Here is a 23,243-nt window from a genome sequence, read left to right as displayed (position 1 = left end):
CGGGTAAGCGAGCTTTTTGTATTTGCTCTTGGTCTGATCGGGAGCTTCGAACGAGAACACCAAGATTCCATAGTCGCACAAAGAATTTTCGAATGATCCCTGAGTTCCTCTCAAGAAGAAAAAAGGAACCTCATGATTCTGCCTATATAAACATCTTAGTGGGACCAGGTTTCGAAAATGGCAGGGGAAATGACCATTTTTGCAACAATTTCAACAGCTAACATATTCTTCAATTCGAGAGCCGTATAATATCGACATGTGTATATAGTGGTTTGAAAAGGCGTTTTGACTGTTTGAATAGGTGTTTGTATGTATGTAAATGAATATTATTTATCACAAGCTTAGGGAGCAGTACGCCTAGGAAGGATGTAGTACATCGTAGTACTAAAGTACATCTAGAAATAAGAGACATCCTGGCCAGAAAAACGTAAAATACCACAGCTGTAATCTGATATGAAAAAAATCATGTCTGGAATTACATTATATAGAGGCACCAGAAGCTCAAATTGACCACCCTATCGCCTAAACTTGCGCCTCCGAAAATAAGATCTACAATCTGCATATAGGCCGACAAAATGATATGCGAGTTCAGCGTTGATTGAATACTTCTACTTACACGAAACAGATATCTAGACCCCAGGAGTTTAACAGAAAGTGACTAAAATGAGAGATAAGGTATACGCCATCAAATGAAACGAAAAGGAACAAGAGCAGTTACAGCAATTGAATCAATGGAGACATAAACTTTCAGCAAGTTATATAGACCTTGCTTCCTTACAGTAAAAAAGAAAAAGAGATGAATAAGGTTGATCATAGGAAAGTCTGTAGCCCGCAACTTCCATCAAGTATAGAACCTTTCAGCAATATGGTAACAATTTATTTAGGAGGGGAACCAAAGAACAAAGGTTCTGCGGGGCTCTCTTCGGGGGTATCTGGAGGACTAGCACCCCATTTGAGGAGTAGGAGTTCCCTTTCGGAGTCTGTAGCGGAAAAGAAATCGGATGGAGCGACACAGGCGCCAAGGGCACGCCTCATATGGGAGTTGATAATGGTAAGTCCAAGTTGGTAAGAGGCATTCACCCAACCAAACCTGTAAACACACGATGTTAGTAGTGCCGATAAGCGTGATTTCGAATGACTACATACCCTTCTCTTGCAACACCTCTAAAGTCTAGCCCTTGGTTTCCATACTCTGCGTCAACACGGTGCGGGTCGATAGGGCGGGTCACGTCATATTTCTCCACGACTACACCATTGTAATCTACAAAGGCCTTTGTAATCATGTAGAGCCAACGGTAAGCAAGACGCTCTGCTTCTTCCTTGTAGCCGTAACGCTCAAGACCAACCCAAGCAAGAATCTGCTGAGGAGCCCATCCACTACAATATACATTAATAGCTGCTCAGAATATATTCTCAGGCGAAAGAATAGGGACTTACTAAGGATAATCCCATTGCCGGTTGGGCCTGTCTAAACCAATTCTACCCCTACTCTTCTCTGTACCACTTACTAAACCTCCGTGCTCCTCAAACAGTTTCATGGCAGTTTCTACCATTTTAGTAGCTTGCTTCGGAGAGCTAACTCCTGCCCACATGGCCCAAAATGTAGTGGCAGATTCATACTTGATCTGTTTCTTCGCTACCGTATCGTAATCAAAGTACATGCATTTTTCTTCGTTCCACAAGTACCTATCGATCAACATCTTGCGCCTCTTGGCCCTACGTTCCCAAGCACCAGATGTATGGACAGACCCTGTTTGGAGATCTGGATGTCCCTTGGCTGAAAACTCCTGCGGAATAATCAAGCGGCCACCGAAGTATGTTTCAATTACCTTAGCGATGTCTGTCTCGTACTTATAAAGCAATGAATTAAGGTCAATTGTTGCCAAATTAGCGCAAACACCCTCGAGGCGATAGCTCGTATCATGCCCAGATTCACGAACGGCACGATCATGAAGGAAATATTCATCCAAAGCTGGCTCTTTGATGACACCATCATTGTAGGCGACGATAAAATCCTCGATTGACATTCCATGCTTCTTGGCATACGGTCCCAGATGAGAGTCAAAGTGGCTAGGTTCTGTCTCCGGAGGAACACCAAGGCCATCGGGGCGATACCTGCTCAATCCAGAAATGGGATCTAGTCGAGGTTCCGAAACCCATACGGTAAAATACTCCTTTATAGCTGCGAGGATTGAGGTTTTAAGAAACTCGGTGGATCCTTCGAGGTGTTGGATCTTCTTGAATACACGGAGTGTCATGTCGGTTAAGAATGGTGGCTGTGAACGCGAAAGATAATATGAGCGATTCGCGTTCAAAATTTTGCCGTAATGCTCAATTTCGAAGCAAAAGTTGACGACCATAGCTTTAGCAAGGTCGGTACGATCATCAATCAGAAGACCCAAGGCGATCATGTAACTATCCCAGCCTGTTTGGATATAATTAGAGATCTAATACTCAAAAGGTAATGCTAGGAGAAATTACCGTATAGCTCATTGAATCTACCCCCAGGGACCACAAATGGCCAGCCTCTCATTTGCTCCTTTCCATCATCATCGACATACCTTTCCATGGCCAATGCGAGTAGTCCTGGCTTGTCGTTGATGCCTAAATAAAAAATGTCAAAACTCGTAATTTACAAAGACCGATAATCGCTGGAAGATACTTACTCTTTGTGTATTCTGCCGTAATCTCTTCTGGAAGCTCCACGACATCGAGATCTAATTCAGGTTGCTCCTTGGCTATCCGTTGGTAATATTTCAACTGGTCTGGTGCTCCTCTAGGAACGTAAATTCTTGGCCTAGGATCCTTCATCCTCTCGGCCTTTGGGTCTTTAGCAACGATATCAATAACACTTGCATCAATTCTCCGAGTCAGACCGTCCCAGAAGCTATGTTTTATCAACCGACGAAGGCGAGCAACTGGGTTCTCATTTAAGCGGGCCTCGTCAAGGACGATGTGTTTACGTCCGTAGTCAATTGCCAATGTAAGCTCTTGTAGAAGATTTGATAGCATGTAAGTCCCACGAACTTGACTGTGATTATAGCCATTGGAGTTTGCGGTTCCTAATGAGAGTACCTGATTTCGTTAGATTTAATTGCGACTCGGTGGGAAAGAAAAACTTTACCTTGGGCCCACCATCCTCAATTGTAATTTGAAAGTTGCCGTCCGTGTCTTCAGATGCGAGCAAGCTCCTGTAAGTAGATTCGACATTGATTAAAAATTTTCTTGGATTATGTACGTTATAATCATCTAGTTAATTCCATCCGTTAGCTCGGGCCCATAACAGTTGGTCCCACGGTAGCATGCCAAAGCCTGCTGAGGTGGCTAAAGAGGTTGTGAAATCAAGGTGGGCGTGGGACTTACCTGCAGAAGATCTCCGGACTGGCTTTGATAGTGGTAGTGCCAAACCTCCAGATGTAGGGGCTAGTGTGTGCTTGTCATAAGTCTGTGTCCGAAAGTCAGTCGCTTGATGAGGCAAATGGGGTTATAGAAGCTCAGGGGATGAAAACATGAAGCTACAAAATCACTCCTAGAAAACATCAAGCAGGATACCTCTAAGCTAGATGAGATCTAGATGCGGAAATCCACAATTTTCCAGAAAGATCTTTCTTGCCCTCTTCTTTTCCTCTCCAGCCAAAGCCTCTTTCTTCCCCCCCGTTTTTAATTGATGGATTGACAAATGAAAACGGAAAACATTTCAACTTACCGCAGACAAGGTTCTTGGCCTACCACCTATGGCGTTGAGGTTCTGCTCCCCATAGTAGATATGAGGGGCAGAGAAAGGGTCATGGTTATCATCGTGATGCTTGGGCCAGTCTTTCCCAGTGCCGCTGCCGGATACAGTGGACATGGTGAGTAGGTGTTGTTTCCGCGAATCTGAGTGTGTTTGAGAAGATGTTTGCTTCAGATTCTTTAAACAATACAGCTATGGCAGTTATTGGGATGGAGGATTAACTGGGTAGATTTGGAAGATGGTAGTGTATTTTAGAGGTGGGTTGTGGGAAGATTGTAATGGTTTACAATTCAGCGGCGAAGGGAGAAGGAGGGGGGAAGGGGAGAATTAATGTGCGAGAAAACTGTTCTGTTGCTCGTCGGTTGGGTATTGTGTGCTCGTTAGTTTATCTGATTCGATGCTGGTCCCCTCAGTTCTGCTGTTACGATTACGGAGTGGGCAAGAAGGGACAAAGGCAGGTGTGATATGGACTCGGGAGGGATGGAGGGAGCTAAGAAACCCGGCACAGCTATGACGAAGGGCCAAAACAGGGATGGCTGCAGACCCGCAATGCAACCTTCTGCGCAACGCACCCACCGTCTGCTGCATGATATGAAAAAATGAAAACTAAAATGCATGGAAAAACAAAAAAGATTCAATCCGGAAGAACCGATGCCATGCATGTCACGATAAGGTTTTTGGACGTTGAAGAACCGGCTATCAGGATACATTGAAAGCTAAAAAGGAATGATTACCCAGGGTCTACATGACGTTTCCAGCTCTTTTCAATACAAATACCCATCTACTCTATTCCAAAGCGCATGTCAATGTCTGACCAGTCCTCGAAAGTTTCGTTACACAAACCCCTGTCTTGAACCTGGGAAACGGGTAATTTTCCGACTTAAAGAAAAGAACAGAGTTTGATACGGCACATTCCACCCCACATTATGGAGCCGCAACATGATCACAACATCATCGGATCCATCCCACGCAAGATTTTAGTTTCATCCTCTCCCCACGCGATATCTACATACTTGTGCTTTACTTGACCAAACATTTGGAACGTAACCACGCACACTTCGTTTCGATGGATCCTTTCCTTCCTCCACATCTTTATCAATGGTTTCCACAAAGACCAGCAGTGTCTGTGAGCACCCCCGATATGCGCATACCATTTATTACCTTGCTGACGCCTTTCACCCCTAAAATTGATCGCCCCCACGATGTTTGGAATCTAGATGGCGCTCGAAGGCTCGATGCGGTTTAACATATTGTGGGGAATTCATTTGAAACCTCTTCCTTCAGTTAGATCACCCACGGTCCGACCCAGAGAGGAATGGCTGGTCAAGCCCCTTGGGAATGTTTGTTTTGCGCAATATGAAGTCTAGGACCCATGAATAGACTGGCCTGTTCCAAATATCTCGTGATGGTTTCTGTCGGGAGGTTTGGATCGTGAGAGGGACTCTGAGAAATCGACTGACAGTCACGTGGTTTGTCACTATTCGACCCGAATCTTTCCAAACAACCCAGAGGGTACCGGCGAAACCCCGCTTTCGGATTTATTTAGCGATTCTCCACCTACCCTGGTCAGGACCAGTGTACTTTTGTGTGATCACCCGGTGCTGATATCCTTTGGGCATGTTTCGGTTTTAGTTATTATTCTAAGTTGCTCTGTCTTTACGGGGCGAGAGAAGGGCAATTTATATGGTGCTTTCACTTGGTACATGTATAAGTATGTACTCGGGGCAGGCAAGAAGAACCTGAAAATGACTTTTTATGGTAACGACCTCTGATTCGCGGCTGACGAAAAGCTACACCAAATTGAGCCCTTGCATTTTCAGGTTCTTATTGCCTGCCTCGAGTAGAGTATGTACATACTGTTATTCAAGGTGCATAAAGCTTAGCGTGTACAATACATGTATATATGTATATCATATCTTGAGTCTGTTGATAATATCTGAAGGCTTGTGCACTCATTAGGTTATTATCTGCTTTGGAGGTCTAATGGTGTAGTACGCCACAGCGTACCTGACATAATCATGGTTCGTGCTTCTACTTATGCCGGTACTTTCGGCGAATGTAGAGTAACTATCTCCCACGAATCAGAACCACTTAGAGCTCTAGTTCCACCCATCGTTGATATGAAGCACTCTTCTTCCGGAACTTCTCCATGAATGAATTGTAGGCAAAGGTTCACAGGAAAGGAGTGCCAGGGAAATGCTTGTATGAGACGTGCTAGTTTTAGGGCCTGTTCGGTTGACACAAAAATCCATGGATTGGGCTCAATAAAATAATTACCCCCAGAGGTGTTTTTTTTATTCTAATAGTGAACACTCGCCGTTCTGTTCGTTGGCTTGACCGATCTTTGGCACCCGTCAGGAAAGAAATTCGCCTAGACTTTACTTGCATTTATGCTTTTCAATCATTGGTGGCCAAATGCTAGTGGCTTTGCTCCTTCCAAAATGATAAACACAAGGTATGCAAAAAAAAAAAAATACGCACGGGGGTCACAGCATATGCAACTTACATGATGGATTCTTACCCCGCAACGATGGTTGGAACTCCATGTGTCATTTCTGCAACACAAGCAATAACAAAAAAACACCCACAACACTGGTCACAATATTTATCAACCCTGCCAAATCCCACCATATCCCTGCTCATAAGCGTGGGGAGGTGAGGGACGAAAAAGATCGCAATGCTCTTCTCAGGCTAAGGAATACTTCCATCTGCTTGAACATGGTCCAGGTCAGTCCAATTCAACATTTCATTCTTTACCGATATATTAATACTTGATAAGCTTCAAACAACTTTGTTCCAGTGTAACATAGCTACAGGCACGGTAAGTAAGCTCATCAATTCTATTTGATTCTAAGCATAAATATTAAGTTTAAAGCATGGCATTAGATAGTTATCCTTTAAACCTGACATAACATAAAACGCCATACGACAGAACCATATCGCTGGGGATATTATTAGGCTCATCGATCATATTTAATCAAAGTCTAGGTTTTTATCTTCTACTCTACCTTTAATAATGTTATAAGACTCATCGCCTGGGAGGGTCAATATTCCCCATGCAACAGGATTCTCTTACTACAAATCTCTCGAGCAATTGGGGTATGAAACGATATCGTACATGTCCACATTTGACCCCCCGCCCCTCCGCTTTAATGTCATGCACCTACATGTAGGTACATACGACCCTACATATTTTTGATTTGGGTTGCATGTAGGTACATACTTAGTTACAATTCAAGGTTTCCTGGCGTCGATATATAAAGTTCAATACTCCGCGCACTACCGCCAACGGTCGAAACACAAGCAACTACATGTCAGTACATATGTCGCTTCGATCTTATTTTTGTGAGTAGTTAACACACATCCTAAATGATTAAAAAATATTGAATAAGATAAAAAATTCGTTTTCCAGCGCTGATAAACTACTGCCGCATACATGTAGTGACAACTCTCAGCTAAGGCAAGGATTTATTCAAATGGAGTAGCGCCGTTCTACCATTAGGCACTTGTTCACAGCAGGAAACTGCCACCAAATATTTGTGGAATCTCAAGGGCTAAGCTGATTACTAAAGATAAAAGCCTGTAATATGTACTTCGGGGGTGGGGACGAAGGTGTCTTTTCAGTAGTACTTACCCCTGCACCCAAAGTACATACACTCCATTCGACCAATAAAGCTTGCAAGAGGGCGAGTGATAGGATATGAACATTCTTACTAGTAGTATCTCGCACACCAGGTTTATACTGGCTTCCAATGACGTCAATACCTCGGTGAGCGCTCGAGTATCTAGCGTATCTTTCAATCCTGTAAGTCTACCGTTATACCGTTTTGACATGACGCCAATCAAGAAATTTGAGCAAGGATTTCACATGCCAAGATGATCAGCGTCAGGGAAATAGATACCGGTCCCATGTAATCGGATAGAACTGTCTAATTGAGTACCACAGGATTATACTGAAGATGTAGGCTACTCTAAGCCCGGTCATGAGGGTAGTTTTTATAACTACATACAGACAATTGAGGCCATGATCAAATCTCTCTATGCATAAGATCGAGATTCTGGGCCTTCAAGACATATTCCAATCCCGCGGGAGAGCTGCAGAGACCCTCGACGTCGACATGAATGCTTGTTTCTGATAAATTATCCGTGACGACAGGAGATTTGCATCGCCACCTCAAGATAACCACTTCTGGAAGGTTGCAATAAGAACCGTCGGGGATGTATCACCAAATATCACTCGATCATTGAGGTTCATTGGAATGTGGTCGGCGGAGAGATTGGACAAGATATCAGCAATTTCCGCTTAAAGCGCCTCTAAATCATACATTTATGTACTTATAAGCATCAAAGAAATGAAGATTGTCCAGTTGCCATCAAAACCCTAACCCACGAAAGACTTGGCGTATCTCACTTCACGCGTGCAATGGATAAACACGAGACCCAAGCACTTCATTCCCCGCGCCATCAAACAGACCCCAAGATATTCAATGGCCGAAGGACGAAATCATCGCATCGACCACGCGCTCTCTTCGCTTATCGAAACATTTTTGCGCGCTGGCCCAGATGAGGACCAGGAGGCCTACCACGAGAGACATGATGCTGCGTTGGACAGAGCACAGCAGATTATCGATAGGTTGAGCTCTCTTAAGACCGAACACATTGAATTTTGCTGGCGATGCCCCGTGAATAAAATGGGAGGGCTGATTGTGACTCTAGCCAGGGAAAACCGAGTGTCGTGATGGATGTGCAACATATTGTTGATTGTATTAAGAATAAACGTAATGATCTCTCATCTCAATCTTTCGATTGGATTGCCCTCAAAGCTGAACAAGAGTATAGTCGTTAGAGATCATAAATCGCCCGATCCAGCATTACGGTTTTCACATCTGTGCACCAAACTTCTAAACCAACGGGTCCTCTCACAAAAATGGGCTGTTCTCTACCTACTCCATGAGCTTGCCGATTCGCCACAATCTGCCGCCCCCGTAGGTGATCAAACCTTTGTCATGGCTCCTAGCGCAGGAAACGCAGTGTTTTCAGAAGCCTTCAGCTATATGGGGTTACACAGATTACCAGGACGTGAAAAGGCTCGAGGGCCTGGGGGTGGTGGTTTAGTGGGCGGAGATCTTGGAGGACAATGGGGAAGTCTAGGAACTGGAGCTGACGAGGGGGCAATGAGGACCAAAGCGGAGTTATTAGCAGAGAGGGATGATGGAATTGGTAAGTTTCTTGAATCTTGATTTTGGGCGAGAGTCAAATCTAAGGTCTAGAAGAACCGAGTGAGCAGACTCTTCTTTCATGCTTACCGTTTACACTTCTTGGTCTTTCATCAACCTCACTGCCGTTTAACCCGGCAACTCTCCCACCGAACGCGAAAGATACCACAATGCAGAAGTTTGTGATATCTATCCCGCCAAGCTTGCCGTTACCTCTAGTATCCTTGCTACACACACTGGCGGAACCGTCGCTATTATATAGATCACTCAATGAGTTTGTTGAGTCCTCATTCGAGGGCGAAGTTCATGGAGGGCTAGTTGGGCAATCTCTCAAATCTGCCATGGGTTTAGAGCTTAGGGGATATATTAACCTCATTGGCGGGCTAGAAAGTGAGATCCGAAGGGCAGTTGCAACATCCGATACCAACAAAGGAGTGAGAGCGGCAGGGGTCACTCTGAAAAGGTGTGTGGTCTGGACAAGAGAGGCGACTATGGGGCTGAGATTGATGAGCTTGATTGTTGAGCAAACGAAAGGTACGTGTCAAAACTCTGGTTGTTAGGAGAATTTGGTATTGAATTACCACTTTAATTAGATAAAAAGGGTGGACAACTTATTTCCACCATTCACACATTTGCATCATCACATGGTGACCCTTTTGTACATTCATTTGCTGAACGTTTGTTGAGCCACGTTACTCGTCCTTTCTATGATATGCTCCGACACTGGATCTACGATGGCGAACTTACCGATCCTTACCTGGAGTTCTTTGTTATTGAACAAAACCCGAGTATCCCTGATATGGGCGGTGCCAAAGTTGGTGCCTCTTCCGTATGGGAGGATAAGTACACTATACACTCACCGCAAGTTCCAACAATAATCACAGAGTCCTTCGCAAAAAAGGTATTCCTCATCGGAAAATCACTCAACTTTATTCGTCATGGCTGTAGCGACGCAGAGTGGGTGATGAGCTACTCAAAATCCACCTCTAAAGAGCTTACGTATGGAGATACTGCCCGCTTAGAGATGAGCATCGACGAGGCCTACAAAACCACCATGGCCAGATTAATTGAACTCATGTCAACTAAATTCAAATTATTTGATCATCTTCGTGCTCTTAAGAAGTTCTTATTGCTAGGACAAGGGGACTTTATTGCGCTACTCATGGAAGGACTATCAGGGAGTTTAGAAAGACCTGCAAACGCTCTCTACCGTCACAATCTTACTGCACAATTGGAGCACGCGATCCGTGGGTCCAATGCACAATTTGAGTCGCAAGACGTTCTGAGGAGGTTGGACGCGAGGATGTTGGAACTGAGTCATGGAGAGATTGGATGGGATGTTTTCACGCTGGAGTACAAAATTGATGCACCGGTGGACGTTGTTGTCACTCCATATGGCAGCAGGCAATATTTGAAGGTCTTTAATTTTCTGTGGAGAGTGAAGAGGGTCGAGTTTGCATTGGGGAGCTCTTGGAGGCGCTTCATGACAGGAGCACGTGGTGTGTTAAAAGCAGTTGATGACATAGTTGGCGCAGATTGGAAAAGAGCTAGATGCGTGGTTGCAGAGATGGTTCACTTTGTGAACCAACTACAATACTACATCCTATTTGAGGTATCTATTCAGCATTTCCCCCCCAGGGATTCAATAATTCTAGAGAAATACTGATATCACTGGTATTCTAGGTCATTGAATCATCGTGGGATGCACTGGAGAGGGCTATATCCAAACCAGACGCCACACTTGACGATCTCATTGAAGCACATGCAAAATACCTTCAGCATATTACTCATAAAGGACTTTTAGGGAGTACCAGTGCTAGAAGCAGCGGCAAGAAAAGAGCTGGAGATACAGCAGATGATACATTCATGAATCAGTTACATGAAATACTAAAAATCATGCTGGCATATAAAGATGCTGTTGATGGACTCTATGGCTATAGTGTTGCTGAGTTCACACGGAGACAGGAGCGAGGTGCACGAATTGAGGCAAGAACGAAAAAAGGGCAATGGGGAATAAGAGAAACCGACGAGGACGGGGATCATGCAGGTATACCGGGCGGATGGGGCAGCGGCCATAACGAGGACATGATGTTGCCAAGCCTGCGGACAAGATTGACGAGTCTTTCAGAGGACTTCCAATCAAAAGTCGTTGTTCTATTGGGTGATTTGGCTTATCAGAGTGACATGGATATGAGATTACTTGGCGTTCTGTTGAGTTTCAATGAGTATGTTTCTACAGTTTCTTCAGTGCCTTCAGGCTTGAGCATGAGTTTTAGACTGACGTGTGAAGATATTATCCGGTTGTTAATAAGAGAAGGACCAGAGATAAAAGGGGGGCATCCAGGGTCCAAGATGGGTCAAAAACCAGTGATTCTGGTGTTGGGGATGATACGCAGGCATGAAAGTACTGTTTTCGATAATATCCTTTTGATTTTTTGTTGGGTTAGAGCGAAGGCGCTTCACATTTTATGGGGTTTTAGCATACAAGGGTAATATGAACTAGGATTCAAAGTGGCCCATCTTAGAGTAAGTATTCAGGCGACAACGCTATAACCCTTATGAGTCATTCATAGACCTTGTAGAGTACGAAGTCGTGTGCTATTCAGGAATTCAATAATTATTATGTCCCGGGTTTTTCCTGTGGCCCGACGCTCCTTGTGCCGAGAACTGATGTTTGTTCTGTGGAGTTACCGAGGTCCAAGCAACGGAACAACTTTAACGACCTGAATCTGAACCAATTCCGACGGTGAGACATGTAAATCGGCTATACCCTATCTCGTAACCGAAAGCAAAGACAATTACGTTCTCGCGGGATATTTTTCACATGCAAGGTCAACCCCACACTTTCTGTCCGCATGTTAATCCCTGTAATAGTAGGTACCATTGTTTGCCTTCTGTCCGAGAAGGTAAGTCACTCACAAGCCGGATGGAGGGCTTCATCTGTGTATTGCTCTTGCATCATGTCTAGACCCTAGGCCTCTCTCGAAAATGGACCTTCAGCTGAAGCCTACCTCCTCCAATCACGGCTTTCACAAGCTAGAAGGCCCGCTGGACCGAAAGCTCCCGAGGGGGAGGCTGGCTTTCGTGGGTCTTTCAAAGTTCTTTTATGTAGCTCTTTAGATCCTCTTGTTTCTTCTCTCCTTTATTCTCCATTGTCCTCCAGCGAGATTTCCTCTATATACCATTTCACTGTTTTCGATTTCTGTTCCATCTTCAATTTTATAATGTCTACCCAAGCCGCTTTAGAAGCAGAGCAGAAGGCCTTCGAGGCCGAAGTTGCAGCTGTGAAGGAATGGTGGTCCTCGCCCCGATGGCGCTTCACCAAGAGACCTTTCACCGCGGAACAAATCGTTTCGAAGAGAGGAAATCTTCCCATAAGCTACCCAAGCAACGACCAGAGCAAGAAGGTTTGGGAGATTCTTGAGAGGAGGTTTGCTGGAAAGGAAGCAAGCTTCACTTATGGATGTCTTGATCCCGTCATGGTCACCCAGATGGCCAAATACCTGGAAACCGTGTATGTGAGCGGTTGGCAATGTTCCTCCACAGCAAGCTCCACACACGAGCCCAGCCCGGATTTGGCAGATTATCCTATGGTGAGTTTAATCTTTTTAGTGGTTTATGGTGGTTGTGGATGAGTCACATGCTTGGACCCTGAATTCCGAGTTGTGGGGTTGGATTAACATGTGACTAACTTGCACGTGCGCCACCAGGACACCGTCCCCAACAAGGTGGAACATCTCTTTAAGGCACAATGCTTCCATGACAGGAAACAGCGTGAAGCCCGCTTGTCAACACCGTTAGCAGAGCGTGCTAAACAGGCAAACATTGATTACCTTCGGCCCATAATTGCCGATGCCGATACTGGCCATGGAGGACTTACAGCAATCATGAAGCTTACGAGACTTTTCGTCGAGAAGGGTGCCGCTGGAATTCACATTGAAGATCAAGCCCCAGGAACAAAGAAGTGTGGTCACATGGCTGGAAAGGTTTTGGTGCCAGTCAGTGAGCACATCAACCGTCTTGTTGCTATCAGAGCACAAGCTGATATCATGGGTATGTCTTGGGTCTATCAAATCAATCATTTATTCGAGAAATAAGCGCTAATCTAAATGTTAGGCGTGGACCTTCTTTCTGTTGCCCGTACCGACTCCGAAGCTGCAACACTGTTGACCTCCACAATTGACCACCGAGACCACCCCTTCATTCTTGGCTCAACAAACAGCTCCCTCCGACCCCTTCACGATCTCATGGTAGAGGCTGAGAGTTCCGGGAAGTTTGGTGACGCTCTGCAGGCCGTGGAAGACGAATGGACCGCTGCTGCCGGTGTTAAAACATTTGACGAGGCGGTTATTGATGTTATCAATGCTGGAACTTCTGCCGATAAGCCGAAGGTTATCGAACAGTATCTTTCTGCGGTAAAAGGAAAGAGCAACACTGAGGCAAGAAAAGTTGCAAAAGATATTACCGGTACTGATGTATACTGGAATTGGGATGCCCCAAGAACTAGGGAGGGTTTCTATAGATACAGGGGAGGGACAAAATGCGCTGTCATGAGAGCTGTTGCATATGCTCCGTACACCGATTGCTTGTGGATGGAGAGCAAGAAGCCTGACTATGCTCAGGCGGTTGAGTTTGCCGAGGGCGTTCACGCTGTTTGGCCAGAGCAGAAACTGGCATACAACTTGTCACCAAGTTTCAACTGGAAGGGTAAGATACTCCCGATCATTTTATGAGAAGTAGATGCTGATTCGTTGTGACAGCCGCTATGTCTACCGAGGAGCAGGAAACCTACATTGAGAGACTTGGGAAGCTTGGATACTGCTGGCAATTTATTACACTTGCAGGACTCCACACCACTGCCTTGGCTTCAGGTAACCTCGATACCGGTATCCCTTTAAACCATAGATAACTAACATGCCCGCCTCTAGACACCTTTGCAAAGAACTACGCAAAGCAAGGAATGAAGGCCTACGGAAACTTAGTCCAAGAACCCGAGATGGAGAACGGCGTCGACGTTGTGCTTCACCAGAAATGGAGTGGTGCGAACTACATTGATAACATGTTGAAGATGGTTACTGGAGGCGTATCATCGACAGCAGCCATGGGAAAGGAAGTGACCGAGACGCAATTTACTGGGTTCACCAAAAACTAAGGACTCTTGAGAGATGGTAACTGATTTTATGACTGTTTTCTATTATTCTTAAAGACTAAAAGGGTGGTGGTTTTTCTGAAGCAGTTTTGAGGGTTCTATATTTCTTTGCTTTCTGGGATGGAGTATTTGTAAGACCAGTTTTTTTCTCTGTTAGTGAATTTGACCTTTTTTTTTTCTTCACTATAATGAATATACATGAATGGAAAACGACTTTCCTACCACGAAGTAGAGTAGTTACCTATAGTGGCCAAATGAAACAAAAGCTAATCTACCAGCTATAAAGTACATACTTTCCAGGCCAACAAGGACAAGTACTACTGAGAAATCTACGGAGATAAGCACACCCGGTAGGTGCAGATCAGGTGCCAAGGTCGAGTGATAAAATATGACCAGCCTATTCTTGGTTCAGGCATGAGCTTCCCAGTCATCTAATAAGCAGGCATATATTATCCTTATGAGGGGACGTTTCGGAGCATAAATATTTTAAAAATCTGATAGCCCTTACGAGAGAACGCAGATAACCTTGGCCATGGGCGACAGCATAGTCTTCGGCTTGAGACACATTAGGTGCGACATGTACCTACATGTATCATATCATACCCTATAACTTGTCACATGAGTGAACCATGTAAGCTTGGGGCCTTAGAACCGAGAAAGATTAGGTAACAGTTACAAATACGTATCATTTCTCTGATCTAAACTTATGTCCCTTCGACCCTCTGTGCCGGTTTTTACAGTAGAATCTTAGTGTGGTCTAGATCTACGAGGACGAGCGTCCTTGTATCCTTGCCGGCCTCGGGCTATAATACACATTGATATGCCCGAATCGGATGAGATAATGCTTTTTATTTTAAGAAATGCCTCTTTCCGCTCGTTCAAATCATATTTATCGGCCTCGAGGACAACAGATCCGGGTGTAGAGGACAAATAAGGATCGATAGGGGTCGACATATGTAGACAAGGCACCTTGAGAATATCGTCAAACCTCGCCTCGAGCGCCCCTATGGAGTATGTTGCACTAGATATGCGCAAAAGACCAGCTACGAGGGGTTGATGGCCCCCGCGGGAGGGATGGAGAAAGTCACGAAGAGTGATTTGTGGGTAGGGTTATGCACGGAGTGAGGGTCAGGTTCGATATAGGTAAATGGCTTTTGAATAGATAAAGTCTACTACTATCAATCCCTTCATGGATTGTCACTATTTGAGAGGCTATTTGAGGCTAAAATACAGCTTTGACTCCTTAGTAAATCTGAACTCCACTCAGTGAACCTTGTTTTGCTGTGTAGTTATGTCCGTGACCTTTTATCTGACTTGCGTACGTACTTGTACGTAGTAGTATTCTGGAGTGTCCACACTCTGTAGATAATTAGATTCCTGGATATCATCACGCCATCATGGACCAGATATTTACCACTTTACGGGATTTTATGAAGATATACTGTTCAAGGAATCAATCATACGAGCACAATACACTTCAGAGTTGATTTTCGATTACTTGAATGGTGGTGAGAGTTCGGAATCTCGAAAGATCACTCGACCAAGAGCTCGCGTAATAGCCAATCGGATAAATTAATTTCTAGAATTCTCCGAGTTAGGTTATACAGGACATCGTGGCCGAGTGGTTAAGGCGACAGATTAGAAATCTGTTTCGTTCGCGAGCGTAGGTTCAAATCCTGCCGATGTCGATACACAAATATCTTTTTTTTTCCCCCACCAATATCCGTACCCCCTATTTGTGGTGAGTACACGCATGTAGTACTTCTTCTACCATTGAAGTAAATGAAAATCATTCATATGTACACAAGGATTTCTAAAGGATTCGCCGACCACCAGTCCATCCCTAGGAGTACAATCCAACCAGGAAGCGAGAATTAGGGCACCTTGTACTCTCGCGTCTTGTGAACAATGTTCTTTAAAATGCAGTAGTTTTAGACTCGAAACCCTGGAGATATGAGGCCCACACCCTGGTGTCAATTATATATTCACAAGTAATTAGCACCTACCTAGGCCTGCGTGTTGTGACCTCCGTCAAGAATTGATCAAAAGCTTAAGCACAGTCACTCAGTTGCGCAACAGGTGGGTGGTCGGACATCATGGATCCATCAAGAGCTTCCATGAAGTCTTGGTCCTCTCCCACACAAAGCACAAAGATGTTAGACAAAGATTACTCGTATTATAGACCGGAAATACCCTATGAAGAGGCCAATCAAACTTCAAACTTACCTTGTCTCTCAATGAGAACAAGCTCGTTCTCAAGAACTCAAGGGTTTGAACGTCCACTAGCAAGATCTGACCACACAGGTCTGTTTCATCTCTCTTGAACGCCTTCTAACATAATCCGATAATTTAACTTGACCGTAAGAGATAACCGGTAGTCCAGAAATTGTGGGTTAGGAACATAGCGAAGCCGCAGATCGCTATTTGGAGGCTTTTCAACATATCCTTTTGCGATATTGAGTCCAAAATGCTGGATACTCGAAATCAGCGTTCCAGTATCTTCCTGAATCCAAAGGAGACCAGAAGTACATGGATGCTGAAATGGCAATCCTCTTCGTCGCCAGAAAGTAATCGAAATGCTAAAAGTCCACGTAGTTGTTTGTAAACTTTAAGTTCAACGAAACCACCATTTTTACCTCTCGGATTAATAGTTTAGGCTCCGATAAAGAGTATCTTCCGTCCCCCTGGTTATGTCAGTGATGGAGCACTACCGAGATTTTTAGCTTGTCCATGTTGCATCTATCAATGTAAACATTTTTCCATATGTAGACCTCATAATCGTATACTTCGATAGTGTAGAGAGGTCTTTTATTCTTCGGATCATTCGGTGGATTCAATCTCCAGCTATAGTTCCAGGCCACCATAAAGAATAGGAGGTGCATCATATAAAGCGTCGACCAGCCAACGTTTCGAATTCAGGGCCTGAGTGTCCACTGGATGTTATGAACAATCGAATATCGTGGCGGGGGTATCTCATAAACTTGTGAAAATGTGAATGACTTGAAATAGATCAATATATAAAGACTGGAATAAAAGACTGAAGAGGTTGAGGAAGGATAGATGAATTAAAAGGTTGGAAGATCGATAGAAGAAGCGCAGATACGTAGGTTCGATGGGTGAGACAAAAATAAGTAGAAAGAGAGAAGATACGTACTACGTAACAACCAATATGGGAGCCCTCTCAACTTTATTTGCGAGAAGCGCCCCCTTTATCTAACCCTCAGATCTGTACGCTTTCTAGCTCAACATATGAGCAAAATTCGCAAAAAAAGGTGACAGAGAGGTTTGGTTCACTATGTATATACGATATTCATAAGTTTCAGGGCCAAGATGTCTCTTAACTTTATGTAGAGTTGTGGTTCATGTCAGGCTTCATGAAGCACCGACAAACTTTAACTCTGAGGGAAGAACTTAGCGGGCGCTGGGATTACCGCCGGATTTCAGCCTCATGCTCTATCCTTGTCATCTGAACCCGAAGGTAAAATAGCATTAATTGGATCAGAGTTGGCCTTTATAATTTAACCCATATGCAAATATGTTTTAATTAAATCGCCCTAAATGTCCCCCAACTCCAACTCTCACTCGGCCTTTTTAACTTTGGTTATCCCTACTGAGAAACTCGGATGCATCTCCGGTCCGCCTTAAAGCCCTGATTATATATCCACAAACATGGACCACCAACTGGGTTGTCTTGGTAGGCAAATAGTGATACAAAGTAACTGTATCATATGATAGCTTGGCCGTTACTATTTGTAAACCCTGTTAGCCGAGAATGGTATCTTCGAGTGACGGTGAGTGATTGTGATGAGCTCTCAAGGTAGGGGTGTGTTTAACTGGATTTGTCAGCGAGTGATCACCCATGAAGGACAACTAAGTGATAAGAGGAATCACTTATCCGGGACCCAGACCCTGCGATCTTGCTACTAGTTGGAATTGGCAAGTCAGGGTGTGAAGTAAAGATCGCCACCAGGGTACTAACAGGTTTTCGGTTGCGAGAATACTTTACCAACCAACTCCTGGGACCTGTACTCTACAGTTCCTAAATCTGTTTATTTGAAAGGTTTTATTTAGATGAATACTGTACTACCGTCTGTACGTTTGTTGGGGTAATACATATACTATTCGCTACGTCACCGGTAAAAAGTAATACCACGTTTGTCGGATTATATACGTATACACAGGTAGGTGTGTTTTACAAAAGAAGTCCGGGCTTTAAAATTTGATATCTAACTGGACCGGTCCTTTCCGGAAGTGCAGTGGAGGTCTGGATTTCCATGCTAATAATTTTTGAATTTTCAAATATATCTGCGGGGTTAATGCGCGCAGGTGACATGTATAGGTGAGTGAGATAGTATAAAAAAAAAGTCTTTCGTGTTACAAGCTAGCGACGCTAGCAGGTCTACAGTCCCTTAGGGCCGTCGGGAGGTTGAAGCTGATGAGATCGGAGATCTTGCCTTGGAGTTTTATCTCCCATCTACCCTCATATCTTGGAAGTTGACAAAAGAGATCTCTAACTTCCCCAGGAGAAGTTAGATCGGCCCAACTCCGAATTTGTGGAGTTTCCATTACTGACGGTGGGTTTGCGACACCGTGGTTCTGTGCACGAACCAGCCTTTGGGTATCTGGGGTGCAGCAAGATCTACCATACTCCCCTCATTTCCTCTGACGTTACAATGACGAAGATCATCCTGCCCCAACATCTAATCTATTGTTGTATAACCTTAAGCTCAATAGAGTAGTCAACCTTCTGAATACATGGCATCATCGCATAAGCCCCCCAAAGAAGTTGGCTAGAAAGAAAAGAAAAGAAAAAATGATTCCGATTGATCTTAGCAAACCGATCATGGTGAACTCCCAAGAGAAGAAAATGTAACACAACGTTGCGCGTTTAAACCAAGCTCTCAAGGTTTAAAGTGAGCTCTGAAGGGGGCGAATCCGGGATCCAACTGCGAGGATATGCGCTAGGCTTATATTCAATGACAAAGGGGGGAAACAAACAGTATGCGCGAACAAACAATTATAAAGATATACTGAAGAAATGATGAGCAGTAGAGCTTACCCCCAGGAAATTTCCTTCCCCCCCCCCCCCCTTTCCTATTCTTTATCCGCCTCTTCCAAATGCACCATAGGATATGAAAAAGAAAGGAGTAAACTTGCATAGATATGAAGACAAAACTAACAATCCGCTTGTTTCACAGGCATTTTGAGCAGTTAAGGACTGAACCACAAACTGTACTGTATTGCAATACGAAGCAGGGATATTTAAGGCAATAGAAAGCAGTTTTTTTTAACAGCAAAGGTGATAAAGCCCACCAGGTATGTATGGGTCGGGTGAGTAAAGTAAAAAGGTAAAACAAAACCAAAATTCACAAATCCAAACCAGAAAGAGACCCGAGATACAAATAAATAAGACCCTTGAACGCATCACGCCTTACGAAAAAGCGAGGAACCCCAAGATTTCGGGAAGAGTAAATTTAAACACAACGAAGGCGTTAAGAAAAGGAGTGCAACAAAAACACAATAACCAAACCAAAATAAATAATCCTAACCCATCAAACAAAAGAAAGAAAGGCAAAGTTACACACTGTAAATAGCAGGTGAGGTATAGTAGCCATATCCGTGACAATCCCTCCACGGAAGAAAGAAACACCACTGTTATATACTTCAACAAAAGAAAAGCACTCACTTCTGAGGGCATAAAAGACCGATGAGAACCTTGACTTCTCAAAGCCAACCTATTCAAACACATCCCGAAACTCATGTCTGTAATTGCCCGAATCGACACATCTAGGGAAATCATAACTTTTGGGGTTTCGTTTCGGTCGTTAATCGTTGCCCATTCCGGACTGAAGATATCAAGAATACCTTCGTCCACTGCCTGGAGGGCCCATCATGCTTCCACCCATCCCGTTGTTCCCCATCCCGTTGTTCCCGCCGTTCCCCATTGCCATCCTGTAATTTTGCCCCATCATTGGTGCATGACTGTAATCATTAGGAAGGTTGACGTTTCCCATATTACTGGTTACAGCTTCTAGGTTGATATTAAGGCCATTTGCAAGAGCAACGGGGCAATCTTTGTGCGCAAGTAATAAGGTTTTGAGAGACATGATTTCCTCTCGTAGGCCAGTGACTTGCGCAGTAAGGGCATCATTTTCGCTTGAATAAAGCTCAACTTTGGCTTGAAGGTTTGCAAGCCATTGCTTTTTGCGTTGTCGACATTTCAATGCAGCAACACTACAAATTGTCAGCATGGGAAATCTTCTGAAAGAAGACACAATGATTTAGGGCACTTACCGATTCCTCTCAAGAAAGTTTTTCCTCTTCTCTTCATCTGTCATCTTCTTTCCGTCTTTGCCAGTTTGGTTATCATCCAGGTCCATCCCATCGTTCCCATCATCACTTCCTCCACTAATCGATTGATTGACTTTAGCCTTCTTGTTCCGGGAAGCTCCTCCACTGGGACTTTGATCTTCAGCCTTTCGCCTTCCATTCATACTTGCACCCTTGCTTTTCCTTCCTCTGGCATTTCGTGAGCCATTGTTTGAGCTCATTGGCATATCTTCACCAGAGTCACTCATATCACTAGCCTCGCTAGACGCTCGAATACTGTTGGCCATTGAAGTGACACTAGATGCTGACCTGTTGATGCTGCTACTCATAGCAGCGTTATTTGCGCTATTGACAACAGCCCTCTTGGCAAGACTAGGACTTGGGCTCTCGATAGGACCCCCATTGGATCCAGACATTACTGACGGAAGCTGGCTGTTATTTTGATAGCCGGTTCCTGATGTGACCATTGGCGCAGCTGCGCTATCACCTTGTTGGTGCTGAGCCTGGGCTAACAAGAAAAGGCCACTCGCAGCATTATGAGCTGGATCGGAACCATGGTATGGGTCTGAGTGTTGTCGGGACTTTTGGTCGTGATCGTTATGGCCAGATGAAGTATCTTCGGGCTTCACTGAAATGTGTTGAGAGGTACTCATACCAGGCAGACCCTTTCGCACGGCAGATATAGCTGTCTTGTGGAATTCTAAAGTCCCTGGTGTAGTCCCACCACCACTGGTGGCAAATTGAAACATGGTATTTTGAGGTTGGGCAAAAATAGAGCCAGATCCTCCGGGAGTCAATCCACTCCTGATGCCCGACTCGTTGGGTGTTAACCCGGTTCGAATATGTGACTCGAACCCTAATGAGCTGCTAGCCCCAACTCCGCCGGAACTAGTTGTAGGTCCCTGAAGCATAGCAGGGGACAGCGGTCCAGACCTGAGAGAGTTGATACCCCAGCTGAGATGATGAGCCCCTGGTAGCAAAGAGGCAGGGGATGTTATAGCTGTCACAGGCGGAAGAATTGCCTTGGGTGTGGCTAGAGGGTCGTTAGGGGTTGTTCCTGGATTTGCAAATGATTGTTCAAAAACGTTTGGCTCTTGGTCGAGGCGACTGTGGTGGTTGATGGCGAAGTAGTCTCCGGGAGTATCTCTCTGGGACTGACCGGGTGGTGGGGGTGGGGGAAGGGAGCGCGGTGCCTGTTTAACATGTTGATTCGGGGGTGAGTTTGAAGGATTAGAGGGGTTTGGCGCAGGATTCGAAATATCTGGTGGCTGATTTATCGATACCTGAGGAGGATGTAGCGAGCTCGAAGTATTTGATGATGCAAGTGATTGCGCATGGGAAGTCTGTTTTGGAGAACCAATTTTGGAAGAGTCTCGTTGATTATAAGAAGACGCAGATGAGGGTCGTGAAGATTTATCTATCCGTTGAGGTCGAAATAAGTTTCATCACGGGTTAGCACATATGCATTACGTTGTTGTTGTTGATACTCGGTTGTGTCGCGCAAGAATCATCAACCGTTTACAATACAATGTGATGACCATAAGAGGAAGATAATTTTAAAGCGAGAAGCGATAAAGACTGTGTCCACACAATAAACATACCTTCGCCCTTAACATTTCTCTTAGTATCAACTGGAGAGCCTGTGCCCATACGAGAATTCGAGTTCGAGTTCCCGTTGTGAGCAGTACCACCTTGTCTGGCTGCTACAGCCGCTGACATAGTTGAGGATGTTCTATGACGATTTTTGTGGCGATTAAGGGAGTTTGGTGTTGGGTTTCTTGGTTGAGTGGGCGATAAGATGGATGATGCTTCCTTGACCGGTTGGGGAGGGATACAAGTGAATTAGAAGTGATGTGTGTGTGGGGGGTGTGGGTGTGATGTAGTGATGATGACGATGATCTCTATCTGGAAGGGTCTCTCCCCGATTGCAGAAGCTACCTTAGCGGTGGAAACAATAACCAATTTTTTTTTCTCTCTGTTCCTCTTCTCTTTTAATATCTGGCCAGACACACGCGCTCTTGCAAAACACGCTTAATTTTTCTCAAGATGATACCGATCGGATTCTGCAAGATTCCGGGGGGATGATTAGAGGGTGGCGGTCGATGTCGCAGGTTTATTTCTGAGGGGGGAAAGGGAAAAGGGTACGATCAGATCACTCGAGGGGAAAGGGAGGAAGACTGGCTTTCCTGCCTGGAGGGGGGAAGGGACGAATTAGCACGATGGATTAGCAATTAACCCACCATCCTCTCGGGCCTCCCGCTAGGCTGATCACCGTGGGTATTGGTTGACGGTTCGCGGAGACACCAAACGACGCTCGGGGAGAAAGTGTGGCGAACAGGAAGCCAGGTGAGAGTGAGGGGTGAGAATGGGGAAAGGGACGAGTTGTGAATTCACACTTACTTACCAGCTGCTTGGTGGGGAATATCGCAGGTCTCTATGCGTGTAAACCTTCAAAGATCAACCTTTTCCTTCCCGTGAAAAGAACGACAGCAAGACGAAAATGTAAGCCGAATCCGAATATACGGTACAAGCAGGGCTCAAGCTGTCAACGGGCCGGTGGTGCTTGGTCCGCGGCTCTGGCGTTGTTCGTAGAAGCGGTGTGGTGTGTGATGTAGCTGGGATTTTGGTGGTGGTGGTTGTAGTGGGTGATAAGGGGGAGACCGCTGACGTAGTGGGTTCCTTCTGCCGACACAGTGTTCGTGTGCCTCCTTTTTTTTTTTTTTTTTTTTTTCTCCTTCGAGATCAAAGAGAACAAAAAGTCAAAGGCAAAGAGAGATTAGACGACAAAGGGATAAACGCATATACCGGGTGAATT

General features: G+C 44.8%; 4 protein-coding genes across 4 annotated transcripts; 2 read left to right on the top strand and 2 right to left on the bottom strand.

The window, feature by feature from the left end:
- Window positions 1-876: 876 nt before the first annotated feature.
- H6S33_010208 (uncharacterized protein) lies at window positions 877-3,850 on the bottom strand (the record flags this gene model as incomplete). Its single annotated transcript, XM_044841567.1, has 8 exons — window positions 877-1,090; window positions 1,147-1,377; window positions 1,438-2,425; window positions 2,482-2,604; window positions 2,667-3,075; window positions 3,125-3,249; window positions 3,364-3,445; window positions 3,707-3,850. 8 exons carry the CDS (start codon window positions 3,848-3,850, stop codon window positions 877-879), a joined length of 2,316 nt encoding a protein of 771 aa, XP_044697351.1.
- A 4,370-nt stretch (window positions 3,851-8,220) lies between these two features.
- On the top strand, window positions 8,221-11,351 carry H6S33_010207 (uncharacterized protein; the record flags this gene model as incomplete). Its single annotated transcript, XM_044841566.1, has 7 exons — window positions 8,221-8,366; window positions 8,450-8,511; window positions 8,573-8,953; window positions 9,007-9,483; window positions 9,543-10,561; window positions 10,633-11,174; window positions 11,240-11,351. 7 exons carry the CDS (start codon window positions 8,221-8,223, stop codon window positions 11,349-11,351), a joined length of 2,739 nt encoding a protein of 912 aa, XP_044697350.1.
- An 822-nt stretch (window positions 11,352-12,173) lies between these two features.
- Window positions 12,174-14,101, top strand: H6S33_010206 (uncharacterized protein; the record flags this gene model as incomplete). Its single annotated transcript, XM_044841565.1, has 5 exons — window positions 12,174-12,542; window positions 12,660-13,002; window positions 13,066-13,656; window positions 13,710-13,820; window positions 13,878-14,101. The coding sequence occupies 5 exons, from the start codon at window positions 12,174-12,176 to the stop codon at window positions 14,099-14,101; spliced, it is 1,638 nt and encodes a 545-aa protein (XP_044697349.1).
- A 5,852-nt stretch (window positions 14,102-19,953) lies between these two features.
- Window positions 19,954-22,147, bottom strand: H6S33_010205 (uncharacterized protein; the record flags this gene model as incomplete). Its single annotated transcript, XM_044841564.1, has 3 exons — window positions 19,954-20,332; window positions 20,393-21,845; window positions 22,030-22,147. The coding sequence occupies 3 exons, from the start codon at window positions 22,145-22,147 to the stop codon at window positions 19,954-19,956; spliced, it is 1,950 nt and encodes a 649-aa protein (XP_044697348.1).
- Window positions 22,148-23,243: the final 1,096 nt, after the last annotated feature.

Source organism: Morchella sextelata (assembly GCF_020137385.1).
Source record: "Morchella sextelata strain SCLS chromosome Unknown scls_4, whole genome shotgun sequence".
NCBI classification, from domain to species: Eukaryota; Fungi; Ascomycota; class Pezizomycetes; order Pezizales; family Morchellaceae; genus Morchella; species Morchella sextelata.
This window is presented reverse-complemented; position numbering and strand designations above follow the sequence as displayed.